At 41.7% G+C, this 19,058-nt stretch overlaps 1 protein-coding gene across 1 annotated transcript; it reads right to left on the reverse strand.

Annotated features, from left to right (window-relative positions):
* Nucleotides 1-1,403: 1,403 nt before the first annotated feature.
* On the reverse strand, nt 1,404-18,586 carry LOC125294734 (leucyl/cystinyl aminopeptidase). The gene is made up of 18 exons (XM_048243699.1): nt 18,206-18,586; nt 13,507-14,341; nt 13,184-13,322; nt 12,877-13,008; nt 12,185-12,305; nt 11,917-12,068; nt 11,341-11,454; nt 11,022-11,153; nt 10,598-10,729; nt 10,310-10,455; nt 9,994-10,085; nt 9,106-9,289; nt 8,737-8,893; nt 7,181-7,365; nt 5,527-5,688; nt 4,791-4,931; nt 4,528-4,609; nt 1,404-4,410 (listed from the first exon to the last, which is right to left on the reverse strand). The coding sequence occupies exons 1-18, from the start codon at nt 18,222-18,224 to the stop codon at nt 4,279-4,281; spliced, it is 3,057 nt and encodes a 1,018-aa protein (XP_048099656.1). The 5' UTR covers nt 18,225-18,586; the 3' UTR covers nt 1,404-4,278.
* Nucleotides 18,587-19,058: the final 472 nt, after the last annotated feature.

The raw sequence follows: 19,058 nt of genomic DNA on the forward strand, positions 1-19,058 counted from the left end.
GATCATCCATAAATGCCCAGATTGGTGGTTGTCAGACACCAGGCTTGGACAGGGGGCCTCTGCATTCCACCAGTATGTTCATGGCCAGGGCAAAAAGGCTCACAGATACAGTGCACCCCGTGGAGTAACTGCCCCAAATGTGACTCTCAAACTGTCAACAAATTGCATTATGATAATGAGGATTAGAGTAACGGACCAAAGCAGCTGAGAAAAACTGTAACAGAAAACAATTAGCTAACAACACCACAAGTTTTCATAGTCCTACATAGGAGGATTTGTTTGTCTGCTTTGACAGTTTGATCTTTGTAGCCCAAACTGCCACCTTGTTTCGTATGTGTTGGCCATGCATTAAAATACTGTATTACTATCTGCAGATAGGCCATGGTCGGAAATAATGTAGCCTAATTGATGTAGTGTATTTATGTGTGTCGTAGCCTCTTTTAGAATAAGTGATGATACATTCTGGTGTGTGCTCCTGCACGCTTGCATGTTCTAATTTAGGCCTACTCCTCATCCACCTATATTTTCCAATTTATGCTAGCCTACTGTATGAACTAGAGAGAATGGACTAATCCCTTGAATCTCCCGCACCTACTGCGCCCCTGACAAAATGGAAGAGCCATCTCTTTTTTTAATTCTTAAACAGAAAATTACTTTTGTAACTTGTTACTTTGTAAAACAGAAAATGACTTGTGCAATTAAGACATTGTATGAAGTTAAATAAATATGAAAACAAAATATATACCCAGATCCATAACTACTAACACCAATTAGGCTAACAGAATGTAATGACTTGTTTACAATGCTTATGACACATTCAAGACAGTGTCATGTACCGACAAGTAAAGTGTAACCAGAGACGGTTGATAAAGTGTAACAGAGACGGTTGAAGTGTTCTAAAGGATCTTTGGTGTAACTGCTGAAGGGTTAAAAGCAGCATTAGGGGTTGCATTGTTTAAACCCTCCCTGTATGTTTCCAGTAGTTAGTTGGCCAGGTTGTGATCCTTGAAGGTCCTAGATATAATTTCTGGGTCACAACCTTTTACCACATTACATGTCTATAAAACCCCTTCTGCCCCCTGGGTATGTAGTTAACAATCAGCTCTATTGTGACAAGTTGTTGTGCCCTCTCCATATGGCTAGCTCATCATTGTTGGTTACTACAGTTATAAGGGGGTGAGGTTTTCAGGTCAAACCCAATACAAGTTAATACGTATGTCAAGCCAATTTAACATGAGGCTGTAGTCTACGCCGTATCATTTCATGTCAGTCAGGACCATACGGTATAAATAAGGTCAGGGCAAATAAAAATGGGCAATATTGCCATCTGCTGGAGGCACATGGTTCCACAAAGTTCCATGTGTTGGTGATGATTGGGGCAGAGATTGACAAATTCATTGATATACTGAGTTTAGAAAATGTCTTTAATTATATATTATAGCATAATGAGACAGCACAGGTTTCACTTCACTTTAAATGAAATGGCCAACATCGCAAGCACAGAAGTAGTGGTACAATTTGTTGGTGGTAGAACTTGCCATTTTTAAAAAGCAAGACTTGAGCCTCAATTCTCCAATGCTACCATTCTTTTGTTCATTCTTGACATTCAGACAAGATTCTGCATTGCATAATCCACATCCATCAATAGTAGACAATGTTCTTGACTTTTTAAGTTAATAAATCGGTAACCTTCCAAGTGCGCCATTTATGACAAAATTAACATATCCCACAGGCAACAAGAAATCAAAGATCAAGCTTTTAGCAGATAAATAACTGAATCACGCAAAATACATAAATGATTTACTTTTAAATCAAATTAAAAAATTCACTTCTGTATGAAAACATATGATGTTGTATGTACAATAGAAAACAAGAATAATCTCACTAGGGTGGGAGGGTGTGGTCAAGGTCTACTCAATTCGTTGGCTGAACATTGCCACACCCACTTGATTTACACCCTATTACAGAAAAGTACCAGGAATGACAGCCTTCACAAACTCCCTCAGAAATCACCCACATGCTCTCCCACTATGTTTCCGGAGAGGGTAACACTCCCCTCCGGTAGAGACCAGCGTGCTGCTCCTCGATCAGCTAAAAGACTCAAGGTCTACAAGGTCTCCTTCGGGTCCCTCTCTCCAGCACTGGTCCATTATGGCGGAGTTTACCTGCTTAGGCCGACCTGGCTTAACTGAGAACTTCACCGTTCAAGCCCCACCGAACCCCTCGTATAACACATACAATCAAGAAAGGATACCTTCTGAACTCCTGGTTCTTCAAGTACTGTTTGATACAAGTCTATACATGGTAAAGCATATAAAAGCAAAAAGGGAGTGCCTTTTTTCTAGAAGTTTCTCTTCTCCTTTAACTGGAAATACAGACATATGGTCTAAATCACTCATTGAGTAGGTGCGATCTTTAAAAATGGCGTCCATCATGCGCTCACTTCGCTCCATGTGGACTGGCTGATCCTCCTAGCAGGAAATTGGCAGTTCATCCACCAATCCACACAGACAACATACTTCTGTGTCCACCAATAATGTGGCTCCTATTGACTTTGTGAAGGTGTGGTCAGAACTGAGACACCATTTTTAAAGGATATTTTTGGGTGATTTGAATGGGGGGCGGGGTACTTCCTCACTTTCACTAATTGGGATGCTAACTGGCTGAAGCTAATCCTCTACACCATTTCCTAGAATGTATGAGAAAGTATGTCAGGTTGTTTATATTCATAATGTGCACATATGGACAGAAACAAACCTTACTATTGAAAAATATATATTTTTGGTAAGCATTTAATAAAATTAGGTCTCTAAATTGCACAGTGAATAAGCAGTGTTGACTTTTATGGCAGCATTATGTAAAATCCTATTATCGTGAATCACCATAGACAAAGCCAAATATACTTTCAGTGACAATTCATGATTTTAGGATCAGTCATTAATACTTAGATCTTCTCATGTATACTGTATAAACTACTGTATATGGACAAGAACTTCATGAAACAGATTAATCTGGTTATGTATATGATGTAAAGGATGGGCCAAGTGAATGCATCTCAGTGAAAACACTGAACACGGAAGGTGTGCCTCGGAGCCCTTCTTATTTGGATATCCAATCCAGGGGGGTATTCCAAGTACATGGTTTAGTAACAAATCTGGGTAAGTTAACTCAGAGTAACTGGTAAACCTCCTACAACAAGAGCCCTATGGCATTGTTTTGTTAGGAGAATGAAGCCATACAGCTCTTACCCACCTGATTCACAAAGGAAGGAATAGGCTGGCAGTCTAGTTGACATCATCTAAATTTGGGAATCAAAAAATAACTCAGGACAACAAGAACCAGTGGGCTGCATTCATACTTGCAAGACTAAAACTGTTCAATGCAGGAAATGAAAGTAAATATAAAAGTTTTATACATTTTATAAATTTCTCGTAATCTCCCACATCAGCAATGGTCAAAATAAAAACAAAGTGCATTCCCTGTTGCCGTTTTGCCATTATTGTGTCCCATGACAAACTCAAAGCACTGTGTGCGAATCGTCCCTGACCAACTGGACATCAACACTCTCACAGCTTCTCAAACCATATATACAAAAGAGAGGAAGGGAAAAGCATCGTTTTCATAATGCAAACTTTGGAAATACATAGCATGCAACAGATGGAGAGCTTGCTAAGGCAAAAAGTATATATACATTGTAACAGCGGCAGAAGAGCTGTAAGACCTCAAACGTGTGCAAGGAATCTGCTCATGGCTCAAAAGTAAAACTCTTTCGGATACGACAAGCCCGAGTCAAAAAGGCAGTGAGGCCTGGAGACATCAACAACAAAGTGTTATATTCAGACCCATTCCCACATAGGGAGCGTGTTTAAGAGGACACTCCTGACCGTCACTGGCAGTAGTATCCACAGTAAGATTAGCGGTTTAGCTTCTCAGTTGTGTGGTTCGTTTTTGTGTCCGGTTGCTCCCGAAAGGCATAAACGTTTTTTTTTTTTCAAAAGATGCATGTTTGGCGAGTAGCCAAATAAGAGAACACTTAGAGAGAAAAAAAAAATTGTACAAAACTCCCAACTTCTTTCCTGTATGTGTCTCAAGACATACAATCAAAAACGGGTAGCCCTGAGCAAGCTTGGAACTCCTACTAGTGCAAACGGTGGCGTAGCTGTGGTGGTGTGTGGTGGTGGGGGGTGGGGTTGGGGGCAGTGCCACCTGGAGGTTCAGAGGAGTGGAGGGAGGAGGAGGTGCAGATGGGAGGTGTGGTGGGGGGTACATGGGCAGCCTCTACAGCCAGTTTCGGAGTGTATCCAGGTTTTTGTCCATCCACTGGATGTTGAGCTTGATTGTCTCGGCCGCCTCCTCCACACTTCTCATCTGTGAGCCTTTGTCTTTGAGTGAGCTGAAGAAGTTCTGAAGCTGTTTTGGGGGAAGGCTTTGGTGATTAGCACTCAAGACATTGCTGGTTTGCTAGGATGAATTGAAATGTACACATACATGTTAACCTGATAGTCAATATTACCCCCTCTGCCTTACCTCTTGAAGTTGAAGCTTGGTAGAAAACTGGGAGGTTGTTGACACAATAATATTTTGAATGGCAAAAGACCCAATAGGAAACCTAAAAAAAAATGTAAGAAAGAGAGAGAGAGAGAGAGAGAGAGAGAGAGAGAGAGAGAGAGAGAGAAAGAAAGAAAGAAAGAAAGAAAGAAAGAAACACAATAATGTAGCCTTCCAATCTGGATATGGACCATAAACAATGTGTCAAATTCCACATGATCTGAAGGACATGGGGTGCTCACTTTTGAGTGATCTTTTCCCAGTTTTCCTTGACGAAATTCCATGCGTAGAGGTAGCCTGCAAAGCTCCTGCAGACGGTGCTGATGACCAGCGGGAGCTCCTGGTTCTGAATGTCACTTCCACTAAGGCCAGCTTTGAGGATCCTGCCCCAAAAGATAGTGATAAAGTATGTCAGCGTCACATGGACATCCCACAAAAGAGTTGATGGGTTTTGTATCAGGGCATTTCAGTTCAAAACAGCAAAATTAGAAGAGTCATAAACAGTGGCCATATCCATTTAATAACATAACTGATTTTCGAAGGAATGCTGTAAAGGTGCTGTACAATGCAGTTATGCAGACATGGTCAATCATATTTTTTATCAGTCAATATCCTTTTCAAAATGGCATGTCATCAGTAAACAGTTAAACAATGGTTGATGAATCAATAGCCTTTTACTGTAAATGGCACATTACTAAATATGTTAGCCTGGCATCCTGGATGACAATCTGATTTAATTCCATCTAAAAAAAACAGTAAATGTCAGCATCAATCGTCAGTCTTCAGGCATTTTAGAATTTCAAACATTGGGGAAACCATCTCATGTCAAGCCAGAAATGATATCTAGGACCTTCAAGGATCACAGCCTGGGTACACAACCTGGTCAACTAACTACTGGAAACCTACAGGGAGGGTTTAAATAACGCAACCACTAACGCTGCTTTTAACCCTTCAGCAGCCCACATTCCATCTCCTCACCAGGCAATCCGGGACACGTTGTGCGTGCTGGCAAGAGCCTCCAGCATCTTGCGCTTCTCCGAGTCGTAGATGGAGTGCCTGTAGGCCTCCAGCAGCGTGTTCCAGCCGTCGTCCGCCTGTGCCGCCACCGAGAACACCACCCTCATCAGGTCCCCCGGGATGCTGGCGGAAGAGCAGACACAGAGACTTTCTAATGTGGAGACACAGCATTCAAAAAATACTCCATAGAAATGCATGGGGCTAGTTTGTCACGCCAATATGGCCGTTGTCTACACATATCCCACCCCTTCCTCGGCAAAACGTTGACATGTGAATACATTGAGCCAATCATATGGTGTGTTGTTAAGACATCGTGCCAAACATGTGTTGTGATCTCGCCGCTGGAGCAAGATTGGTGTCGCGAAGCCTTGCGCACACGCATTTCTGACGAGTGCCCAAAAAGCGTTGTCAAATGGCCGCTGAGTGGAGGGACTTGCCTAAAAGGACTTTGGCAGAAAGTGGAGAAGGGGGTCCTGTAAACAGCACGGCTGGAACCAACTATTATTTCCATGGTTGATTTAATTTTACTGAGCAACTGATTAGTTGTTTGATGTAACGTAAAGACATTATGAAAACTATTGATTAGAATTTCCCGAAGCCCACCATCATGAGCATTTGTGGAGCTCACAGGAGAGCTTCCTTCTGGCTGTTCAGTTCTATTCAATGAACTTAGACAAACTAATTTTCCATGGCTGAGCTGAAGCAACGAAATTGTGCTTTCAAGCATCTTGGTGGTAGAGTCTGGTTTCTAACCACTGCATGGTTTTATTGTGCAATGTCTACAAAATAGGCTGTCAAAATTGTTTGTATTGGTTTTAACTTGCACAAGGTAAACATAAACTGACTGGGAAATTGTACATTTTAAACATAGCACCAACAATTCAGCCGAGTGGAATGAAATTGAGATAATTGAGAATTCATTAAGTATAGTTAAGGAGTTTTGAGTTACATTGCAGTTTATCCTGCAAACTTAAGAAATGCCCAAATCTAAATTGAGTATACCCATAGGTCATATCTATTCACACTCTCTCAGTACCTGCCTTTTGCGATCATGTGGAGCTGTCAGAGTAATAATCAAGGGTTATTGTTTTTGAACTGAACATGTGTTTTTGAAGTTATAGCCTACCTAAATATAGACCAGTGTTTCTCAATGTGTGGTCCGAGGACCACTGGTGGTCCACAAGCTATCCCATGTGGTTCACGAGCAGACATGATAAAATATAATATAGATTTTGCAATATTGAACCAACAGTAAATACAAACAGTTCTGCAACACTGCCTATGTAAGCTATGCCAGTTTAAATCATATGAATCCTCTGACACAATATGCAAGGTGCAAAGACAATAAGCAAGGTGGTTCATTGAGTAGGCCTATTGTTTAATATACTATTGAAGTAGGTCTACTCTTTCTTTTAGCTAGGTGGTCTGTGAGGGTTTTTTGTATTGGTTAAGTGGTCCTTGATCTAAAAAAGTTTGAGAAACACTGATATAGAGTAACTGGTAGTTTAGATCACTACATTTTGTTAGTAGCTTGCCCATTACTGCTACTTCATGACAATCACACCATCACAAGTCGGATCATTCAACAAGGACCGTTTTGTTGCGCCACACTCACTGTTCTGTGTTATTGGAGTCCACCCATTTCTTGAAGAGAGCCATGGCTTGTTCTGTGCAGTTTCCCTTGTAGAAGTTGCAGGAGATCTCCAGCAGAGTGGAACGCAGGGTTTGCTTGGCCACCGAGTTCTCCACTCCCCAGGACTGGCTGTCCATCAAATCCTGGAAATGACTGATGATGTACGCCTGAGTGGACACAAAGGGACAAATCCTCTCTAAAAGGAGACCTGGGTGCATGTTATAATAGCTTAAATACCCCGAACAAATAGTAAAAGACCTAAATAGTCTTTAGTAACAAATAGTACAAATAGTACAAAAAGTAAAGACTTAAATGCCAGGGCATATAGGCATATGGTTTAGTATGTTTACCTAGAGTGGTTAGGTTAAAACACACAAAGGATTAATTTCATCCTGCCCTGCAGGTTAAGCAAGAGGACTGAGATTAAATCCTCATAGATGACTGACCCTCATGCTGCCCACTGGAGAACAGAGGCAAACATTTGCGGAGAACATGTTTCCTTTGAACTTAAAAGGTTTTGTGTGAACATTTAATTTCAACGTCAACCCTTTGTCCAGCATCCAGGTGTGTTGGCACACACCTACCTCCTTAAACTGTTTGTAAGCTACCACAAACTCAAGATACATAGAAAACATGTGCAAACATTCACCTTTGTTTGCTAATTTGAACACACCTTGAGATTAGCAAGAGGGCTGAGATCAAATGTACCTAGCTGACTGATTAGGGACGCAGTTTTATTAGGGACGCACCGATATATCGACCAACATCAGAATTGGCCAGTATCGGCCTTGTTGACTAATATAGGCTGTGGACAAATTTATATTTACCAGCACGAGAGCAGACAGCACACTGTCACCCACACACATATCCTCCATCCACAAGGGGCGTCAGCTACTTCCGGTCTTATTGGTGATTGACTATGAGACCTGCAGAATGGCAGTCAATTGAGAGAGGCTCGGAGACCTGGGGAACTCAGCTGCTGGGTCGATGCAGTGAAACTCCCAGCTGCTTTTGCCGCGCAACACATGAACTGTGCACCTTGTCAATATTCTGATTGGTTTAGTTGTGGTTTTGTTTCATTTGGGCCCGTTTTCATTTGTTTGTTCGTTCGTTTGTGTGTTCGTTCGTTTCAGTCCTGCTTCATCGTGGGGTTTCCCCTTGCTCTGGGGTTTCCCTGCACGGTGGACATCTGCCAAGCGCGAGCTGGACGCCTTGGAGAGGCAAGAGTGAGGTGGCCCATCGGGAAGGTAAGCTGGCCGCCCCTTGGCTTCTCATTCATCTGCTGAGCTCAAACATACTGACTGACATGTCCTCTGCACACATCCAGATAATGTGGTTTAAGGTCCTAGCAACATAGAAATATTCCCTAGACTTGTAACGCTGGTTGCTAGACTAGAATTCCCTAATAGTAGTGACTAACCTTCAACTTGCTCTGAAGGTTTAGCGAGAAGGCCAAAGTCTATAAGGGAGGATTAACTTTCACCTTGCTCTGCGGGTTTAGTTAGATAACTGAGATTAAGTCTACATAGGTGACCGACCTTCATCCTGCCAACCAGGTCGAGGTCCTGCCTCTTCTCCAACATCCTGAGGATGTGCATGAGCTGGCCCAGGGCTTCAGTGAGTGGAGCCGTCTCCGTCTCGTTGGTCATGTAGTTCATCATGTTCAACACCTGCCTGAAGGACACCTTGCCCAGTCTGAAGGAAAATTAAACACCAAATTAAATCAAATGAAACGTCTTATTAGGTTTCATCAGATAGCTGTTGGGCAGTCTCACATGTGTGAAGTGACAAAAAAATGCTTTATTAACATAACCATATTATGTTAAGCGTACAAGTGCATGGGTAGAATAACCACTCCTTATCTTTTTACAAACTAATCTAAGACACTTTTCATATTCAGTCAGTACCTTGAGAGCATGAATACGTTGTTAACAAGAGCAGCTCGATCTTCATGAGTGAGGACGTTCATGTCATTCTGCAGGGCTTCTATGAGAGCTCTCCAGCCCTCCACTCCATAGTCCACAATGTAGAAGCCCTCGTTTTTAAAGTTGAATTTCAACCAGTTAACATCAGAAGGGATGTCTAGTTTGGCTAAAAACAGGTGAAAACAAAAACACAGAAACTGAAAATCTAAAACATATCAACTGTACAATGACAAATATACATTGTAGCATTTCTTTAAAAAAAAAAAAACTTTGTAATTCAAAATATTTAGTGTAGTAGTCAATCTGTAACCTGACCCTAGCCAGATGAATTTCGTTCCGCTATAGCTCCGCCTAGCTTCACTCACATCCATCTGGGACCTCTTCCATTGAGAGTGATTTCTGCAACCGACTTTATGGTTCAGCCAATCAGGACGCAGGGCGGGAGTTTCATAGATGTGACATAGCGTGAAGGCGACTGTGACACTGTTATTAAGCGTCCACGGGTTGGCTTCGATGTGAGTGGTTGAAGTAGCACGTCAATAGATGACGGACAAGTGGCTTATTCAATCATATGCAAGCATTTTTTGATTAGGCCCAGCCTTCTGAAGCAACACTTCAATGGATCGGTTCCAGATGGATGAGTGGAGCTAGGCGGAGCGAAATTCATCTGGCTAGGGTCAGGTTAGTCAATCTGTACAACCAGAGAGCAAAGTCCCATTGACAGCAATAGATTCAACAAATAAATAGCATCAAAATGATAAAAAATGATTTAAGAAAACAATATTTAGTCATAGACTTTAGTTTAACGATAAATCACAGCAACCGCAATAATATCTTTTACAGCAAAAAGGGTGAAGGTGACAAGCACACCTGATTTTTCCTTGAGGACAAACACCTGCTTGCAGCCACTGGCATTGCTACAGCTGTCATTGACATATGTCAGTGGAATGTGCCACAAGTTCCTTCACGAGACACATGGAAGAGAAACAGCAGAGGACAAACAAACATGAAATCACAATTGTATCACTGAATAGGCAATTCCATACATTAGGGTCATTTGAATTTTCTCTGACTAAGAGGTGGGCCTTTTCTAAATCCAAATGTCAAGAATTCCCACCCGCAAAACCATTTCAATTTGTTTCAGCTGTTTGTGTGTTTCAGTTTAGAAATGTGTTCAGAACAGTACTTGGAAGTGAAGTTCCCAGCATCAAGGAGGAAGTGCTCCTGCGTAAGTTTGACCTCAGAGCCCTTTCTGCTCACAGTGACCAGAGGAAAGCCCTTCTGGAGAGTCCACGTGTTCATCATCTCCGTCACATTGAACGTTTTGCTCACCTGTGTAAGGTACATGGGAAGACAGACTAATCACATGGGGGCTGTGCTGTGAAGTAGCCGCGCATAGTACAAAACTAGCACAATAATGCACTGTTCCCTTCAGGTGACAATGTTGCAATATCTAGTTTTTAGGTGAAGTTACCGAGGAAAGGCTGTTCCACAGGTCTTCATTGACTGTATTACGACTTTTGAACTTCTTAAGATACTCAGTCACTCCTTTCTGGAATTCTCCTTCATTCAGTGTGGAATTGACCATGAGCAATATTGAGGCACCCTGAAATAATAAAACAGCACACATTCTAAAAACACAGACTTACTATTTGGAATGACAAACAAAACCAACAGTGGCCCTGTAAGAAACACACACACACACACACACACACACACACACACACACACACACACACACACACACACACACACACACACACACAAGTATGCTCGGACTTAAAAACATCTTCATGAGGTCAACAACTTTAAAATTGTTTGAGTGACGTTAGAGGTCATACACCAATCAGAAATATCACAGTTCTTTTTGGACTTGGTCTAGGTTCAGAAAAGCGCACCTTCTCATAGGACACGGAGTCGAACATTTCCTCCACTTGCTCTGGAGTTTTCACCACCGCAGAGATAGGGTGGGACGAGTTCAGAGAGTCTTTTGCCAAAGCTCTGAAACGAACGTTGAGGAACTCATTGTCCTAAAAGCAATTTTTAAACAAAGCAAGGCAAATAAGAAACTTTGCAATCAAATGTAACAGCCCACAAAACAACTGAATTGACTTAATTATTTAGACAAATATTCAAAATCAAGTATACATTACTAGATAATTCAATATGCTTTCAAAAGTATTAGCATTATAATACACACATGCAAAGGTAACTTACAATATCAAGTTCAGGGAACAATTTCTCAATGGACATGTACTGCATATAAGAGGCAAAGCCTTCATTAAGCCACAGGTCATTCCACCACTTCATGGTCACAAGGTTCCCAAACCACTGAAAGAAATCAAATGCACCTAGACTGAGCAATATGATTATGACATACATACTTATGCAAGCAGCTATCAACACACATTGGCCAGTGGAATAGCTGCTGGGATAAATAAATAATCAAAAAGTACATACAATTACAAAAATATACAGCAAAAACAATCATCTAGACATATACACTACATTTGGTCAATATCAATTTGTAGTAGTGCTTTTTATATTAAGGAGGAAATGCAAAATAATACATTTCGGTCACACAGCAGTGAACTCAAAACAAATCCAACAATTTTCAAACTGATTGAAAACTGATCCAACTGATCCTCTGTAATGTGTATATGGTTGCTAACCTGGTGGTGCCAAACTAAATGACAATACTAAATGAAATCGCTGGTGGGCTGGTGACGCTGCTACAAAACATCATGAGTGATGGATAGATAAATGGGGATGGGAGGGTTACAAGTGCTGTACCTGGTGGGCGATTTCATGTGCAATAACAGAGGTCACCAGCTGCCTGTCCAGGGGCGAGGAGTGATTTCCCACCAGCAGTGTTGTTTCCCGAAATGTGATGAGTCCCCAGTTCTCCATGGCCCCCGCCAGGAAGTCAGGGATAGCCACCATATCTAAATAAAAACCAGGTCACATGATGACAAAGACTGCAATGACACGCAGATAATGACCATTGTAGTGGTCCCTCCTACTAAAACACGCCACAACAATTGTGTGTGGATGGACCCACCTAATTTGTTTAGGGGGTAGTGGATGTCAAAGAATTCATTGTAGAATTCAAGCAGCTTTGCAGCACTGTCCAGAGCATAGTTGACTTGATCCTTCTTGTCTGGTACAGCATAGACTGAGACCTGAATGTAAGCATCCACATATCCACATACTGTTCAGACAAGGAAGACTTTTCTTTACATAATATAAACAAGTTATAACTACACTGTAAACCTCAGTGGACAAATAATATACAATTTGCCACGCACTTCCTGGAAGGCTTTTCAGCCAGCACAAACATTTCCGATTGGACATCACCTGCATTGTTTTAGCGCACCTGTTTACACGGATCCGGTTGGGTGTTACACCTAGTGAATGAGCATGTTAAAATGCTGAAGGATTTATGCGTATGTCGAATTTGAATAAAGAGTTGCACTGTTGGACATAAACAAGATGTTTAGTGTCGGAGTGAACACGAAAGGAGCAGAATATAACAGAATACCGTTGCTAACGCTCCACTGGAAATAAATGTGCTGCTGAAACAGCTTTCCGTGGCCATAGTCCATCACATGGGGAAATCCTTTTCTTTTTTTTAAATCAGTACCATATCTCTCAGTATAAACCATTTTTTGTCATGGCATGCAATGATATCCTGTTTTTTTAGAGCTTTTCTTCCAAGTTGTTTTCATTGACAGCTTGATAAAAGCAGCCTACCTCGGTTCCACTAACGTTGCGGCTCACACTGCTCAGGTTGGCCACGATGAAGGCCACTAAGTAAGTGCTCATGGTCACACTCTTTTCAAACTCATCCAGCAGGAGCCCATCCTTCTGTGGCGTAGTCTTGGTCTGCAGCACAAAAAATCAAGGCTGTGTTCAATCAAATTAAGCCTACATAACCAGGTTGAATAAAAAAGATAGAGATGTATGCTATCATTTACAGTTTGGTCCAGCAAAGCTTAATGGAACTGTGCTTGTGATTTTTTTTTTTTCCATGAAGAAGCTGTTAATGATGTTGTGCTACCATGGGCATGTTAGATAAGCTTATGTATCCGGCTTCTCTCTTTATCTTCACAGAAAACGTAGCTTTAAAGGCTGGCTCGTCGAAGCAGGGGAAAGCCTTACGGGCAGCTAAAGGCTCAAATTGGGTTGCAGCCAGAACTCTGCAAGGAGGAAAAACACAAATCGAATTAATGTCCAGAGAAAAAACAGAGATTATCACTCAATTACACTTCTATAAGCCCTGCTCAAACACACCAAACTGAATATTACTGCAGAGTGCCTATATTTAACAACAACCATGATGCCCATTTTCAACAATAGGAAGCCTGTGAACACATCCTTTACCGTCTGGTGCCAGTTGTGTCTAGGTAGGAGCTGTTGTAGAATCCGTCGTAGCTGTTTGAAAGATTTGCTGTATAGTTCAGCTTGAGCACACACTGCTGTCCCTTCTTGAGTTGTACATCTTTAATCGCAATCTGTTGATAGGGCTTGTATTCTGTAGGCTTCACCTCGACACCCTGCAAAGTTGCACGGCTGATTTTCAGGTCAGAGCTGTGCAGGACAAGCTTGTCGGTGTCCTGCTGAGGCGTCATGGTGATGGAGACCGACCCCTGGAAGGTCATGGTGGTCAGGTTGGGTTGCAGCAGGATGTCGTAATGCACGGGGACCACCGTGGTGGGCAATCTCAGGTCAGCCCAGGGGAACGGCTTCCCATCGGTGGAGATCGGGTAGACGACTTCCTGCGTGACGTTGGGCTTCTTGCATCCATCTTTGGTGAACGTGCAACCGGGCAAGAAGTAGATGACCATGACCATGGAGGCGATCAGTACCAGGATGAAGACCCCGGCCACCAGGGTCTTGGCTGAGGGCACAGAGCAGAAGCCGCCGGAGGGGTTCTGCCGTGTGTACACCGAGGCAGCAGCAGCCCGTTGGCTGGAGCTGCGGTTCATGAAGGACATGCCCAGCAGCCGAGCGGAAGACTCGTAGTCCTCTTCGTCCTCATCGCCATCGTTCTCGCCCAGGCCACGGACAAGCAGGCGCGAGGTGCGGGGCTCGTAGACCACGTCGTCCGGGTCCAGGGGGTAGGAGGACGAGGGCGTCTCCTTGGCCAGGTCCACCACGTCCGGTTCCTCCTCGAACAGGCTGTTCTCGATCATGTTCCTCGGCAGTGGAGCTCGCTCTGCATGGATTTGGAGATGGGGCCAAACACAGAACATTACTGCTTAGAATGCGGCATGTCTGAATAAGTCACTAGACAAGTGCTTAGTGAAGTGCAAAAGCTTAAGTCACGACAGAGCAGGCTGTCTCCACAAATGCAATACACTTATGACAGCACATTTTTGTGCAAATATTTCCCAAACAAACACCTCTTCTGTCCAGACCATTGCATTTAGTCCAGGCTATAATTTTACAATTTGCCTGGCATCCACAACAAATAGGCTACTCGCTACACTCCTATACCAGAAAAAGAAGACCATGGACCTATCAATACAACTTTAATGAGGTAATTCCGTGTCAAATCAAAAAAGGTTGTTACTGCACCATCTCAGATTTTGTTCAAACACCATGAACGGGTCCCAAAACTAAGGGCTTTAAAATATTTCTGTTCAAATCCTATGTCTTCATAACCCTTTCAGCCCTTGTTATTACTTTAGTTTAACAGCCTGAAAAACATGTTATAAGTATAAGTATATATCCTCTTTTGAGGATCCTGTGAGAGAAATTTGGTCTCTGGGTCATTCCACGTCAATTCAACCAGGGCCCACGCACTTAGGTCTCAAAAAATTCTGAAAAAATTACCAGGTGTACCTATGTTACCCAGGAGACACACTGTAAAATTACTCTTATGTAAGATCAATACTTTCCAAGATACAGCCAGTTTTACAGGGGGAGGGGGGTGTCGATTTTGTTCGGCCTCTTTTTTTTGTCAAAGTTCACAAGCCCACAGGGCAAGAACTAAACCATGTAGGAGGCTCAAGTTTTGCATGCTGGTACATAAATAGGAATAGTATGTAGCAAAATCGTCACGTTTGGTCTGGATAATCCTGCATGGTCATAGCTGTCCCTCAAAGTTGATACAAATTTTATTGGAGTTTTTGGCTGGGCTCTGTTTAAGCCTTCAGAAGACATATTTGTACTCAACATAGGCTCTTGATTTATTTTCCTTACTGAGATAAGTAGAAACACTCTCACAAAAAACAATGAACAGAAAATAAATTCCTTCAGGGTCTGAACAGCAGACTTTACAAGTCTAAAAAATCCTTTTGGTTCTCATTTTCAGAGCACCCAAACACCTTGTGGGAATATACAAAGATTTTTAAATATTTTTTTCTTTATTCTCCATGATCTTTTCTTTTTAAAAACACCAATTTGACTTGTCTTATGCAAATCTTTCTTTTTCACTTTCCACCCTGAATATGGGCAAAATTAAGGTCTACTAAGGTCTTAGATTTAAAACAAAACAGAAAATGACATTGAGGGTATTCATACCCATTTGGTATCAATCATTTGGGGAAAAAGGGATAAGGGATACAAGGTTAAAAACAAGGGAAGGTTACAATTGTCAGTCATTTTTAAAGGATTAAAATGATATTTGGGGTATCTAGTAGGCACATGAAAATCTGTGTGGATGTAGCTCAGTGTATGGTCATTTAGTGTGGAGTGCACAGGGTTGAATCTAGGGAGATGAAGGGTGGGAAATTTGACCCAAATCGCCACAGCCCAAGGTATAGCAAACTAGGAATAATACTTTTTAAGACGGTGATGCTAAAACATGGCCTCCAAAATAAGGCCTTAGTTCTGGAACTTGACCTGATTTGAACTCTGATTTGACACTGAATAACTCATTGCCATTGATTATCATCATTTTAATCACGGTACAAGGCCATAGGCTGGCCCAGAGCCGTATAAAGGTCCCTTTATATGGCTCTGGGCTGGCTTGTCGCTTCAATCAACAAGTCACTACGGTTCTGCATGGATGCGCATGTCAATGACACTGGCATTTTTACCTTGATAGACGAGAATTTCTAGTTCTAAAATCAAAACTTTCACGTGGGCAGTAAGGCCCAGGCCTAAAATGTGGGGCTGTAACTGAGAGCTCTGACCCAGATTGATCATAACACAACAACAAACTTCTTCCTTCTTTGTACACTTCCTCTTTCTCGCTTCTACAGTAAAGCACTTTCTTCACACAACACTCAAATGAGATAAATAATATAATTAATCATTGTAGCTGTAGTGTCCTTGCTAACTTTTTGTGCTAAATATGACTCAAAACAATACTCTAAACAATGCAGCCTGGTATAAATCTTCAAACCATAAAACCCTGCAATCATTTCTCCGAACACCCAAAACAAATAACCTAACTCTGCCATTTCTCTTAATGAATAAGCATTTTATGAACTCTGTGCAAACTCCTCGATTTAAGTGAGGCTGTAACTGTAAAGCATAGACTGCAGGTGTGTACTGACTTGTAAACAATTCAACGTAAAACGTAAGTCAACAGAACTCAAGCTGCCATGTTTGATCAATGAAATCTACCCAAAATGAAATGCTTGTTTGTTTTACATGGAGCACTATCATGGCCCATTTTTGCAGATTAGACTTCAGGCTTTGTACATCACCAAAAATAACAATTTGTATGAAAGCAATAAACCAACTGTTGAAAGCAAGAATACTTCTGCAGATTACAATGAACCAACCATCCAAACATGTCCAGATATAGAAATATTTTAGAACAAGCTGGACCTGGCATATTACATTACCTTGGCCATTACTTCTTAGCACAAGCAATCAGTATCTCCAAATCAAAGCAATCAAGCTCATGCACACTGTCCAGACTGAATTTGGTGGGTGTTAAGGTTCATTCTGATTATAGCTTGTTCGTTTGCTAGAGCAGTGAACTGAATGTTACTGATAAATAATCAGCTGACGTGAATGACCCCTTTTGCAGAAAGGCTTTAGGTTCTACACTACACGATAGACTTCTGAAAACAAAGTACTTCAGATGGTCCAGGGGAGTATTTCAAGTAAGCTTACTTGGTTTAGTGACAAACCTGGGTAAGTTAACTCAGAGTAAGTGGTAAACCTACAACAAGAGCCCTATTGCATTGTTTTGTTAGGAGAATGAAGCCATACAGCTCTTCTATTAGGAGGTTTACCACTTACTCTGAGTTAGCCAGGTTTGTCACTAAACTACAGTACGTACTTGAAATACCCCCAGTGCTCTCTCAGGCATAGCAACAATAACCTAGCACTGTTTATCACATAGCCTACAGCTAGGTGGTTAGCTACTCACTGTAAGTCAGCTGTGAACCATATTTGAAAGTTAGTTTGTTAAACACACAAATTAGTTAGAAAATTAACCCTCACAGTACTTTAAAGATCTTGCTGTTGTGTTGTTCTTAGAATGACGTTGTATCCTTTCATTGAGACATTAGCCTAATTTGTTTGGAAATTAGGATGTACATTGATTGAGACTACTATGCTAGTAGCTAGGTGCTGTCAAGCCAAATAAATGCACTTTCAAGACCATGTGAGATGAACTCAGAAGTAAACAAAGAGTTCCCAGTACTGCATCCGTACAAGGGGATAGATGCTAACGGTATTATATTTAAACGTGATGACTAGCTTAGACAAACGTTACTCTGTCCTTAACTAACGTTACGCCCATGACCTCGTCTAAACTTGTAACTTCGCAGTTAAGTAGAGAGCAAACTTATCTCTTCGGGGAAGGCTACAATTAGGCTAATATAGCTAACAACTGAACTTGCAAAACCCATACATGCATGCAGTACCAGTTTAACGACCAACTCGTTCACCTAGCATCTATGCAAGTCATCGTCTAACTGACCATCCAGTGAACAAGGACTAAAACCCGACTAAAACTAGCTAACATTAAATCGAGCGTCTCCATAGCTAGCTCCTTCGAACTAGCTCGCTAGCATAACTACCTGTCTGGTTAGGCACTTGAGAAGTAGGATGGAGAGCAGGTAAGATAAAGTCAAGTTCTTGGTTAAACGTATAAGGACGTCAAGTGTCTTACCTTCATCAAATTGTTCCATGACGGAAGAGAAAATCTGGAGATTTTAGCCGTCTCTTCGGAAAGGTGGTCGACAACACAGTGATATTAACTTAGCCCTTGATGCACCACCACTGACAGCCAGGGGTTGTCAAACAAGTTAGTTAGCTAGTGCTAGCTAACTAAGCAACTTACATGTCATGTCCTCGAACTGGGTTTCACGTTAGAGCTAAATAAAATAAAATAAAATAAAAAATGACACGACACAAAATACTTATATCTTAACTGAGATTGGTTCGTGGTCAACGATTCTTATTTCAACAACTCTAAATGTTGTGGATAGCGCTGCAACCTGAAGTTAGGGCTACCCCGCCCGATTCACTTAAGATACCATGTGTCAAGTGTTTTTCACTCCGGCTGTGTTTTCACTTCCCTGTTTTCAATGGGACTCCAGTGCAACTGTACTAGTGTCGCCATCTATTAACGTGTTATAATATAAATCGTGCATGCATGTAGGCAAATGAACACCACACAGACTCATCACAGATTTTCATTAGCTTATAAATGCTGGGGAAGTCAGCAAGGTCACACACCAAATGTAGCCTATTCCATATGAGATTTTCACAAGCCATCCCAATCCAAATATGAAAATCCTAGTGAAAGAATATTAGCCATTAGCCTGTCATGGCTAATCGGATTGAGTTTAAATGTAAGATAGTAAGATTTCTCATCTGAACCGACTCTAAAATAGACCTGTGCTGATGACCTGACTGAAAACATGTCTGACCAAGGGATATTTCTGGAAACCTTCTGCAGAGTGCAGACATTGACAACATAACTTTATGTGGCCTATTGGCATTCTTTATGTGGCCTATTG

The sequence above is a fragment of the Alosa alosa genome, chromosome 5, assembly GCF_017589495.1.
Source record: "Alosa alosa isolate M-15738 ecotype Scorff River chromosome 5, AALO_Geno_1.1, whole genome shotgun sequence".
NCBI lineage: Eukaryota > Metazoa > Chordata > Actinopteri > Clupeiformes > Clupeidae > Alosa > Alosa alosa.

Bases quoted from the DNA above. Each gene is read 5' to 3' on its own strand.
- LOC125294734 (XM_048243699.1), bottom strand. The intron at 5,689-7,180 runs GTGAGTGTGGCG...CTCTTCCGCCAG, and splicing joins GACTCCAATAACACAGAACA to CATCCCGGGGGACCTGATGA. The intron at 4,411-4,527 runs GTAAGGCAGAGG...CCCCCAAAACAG, and splicing joins CCAAGCTTCAACTTCAAGAG to CTTCAGAACTTCTTCAGCTC.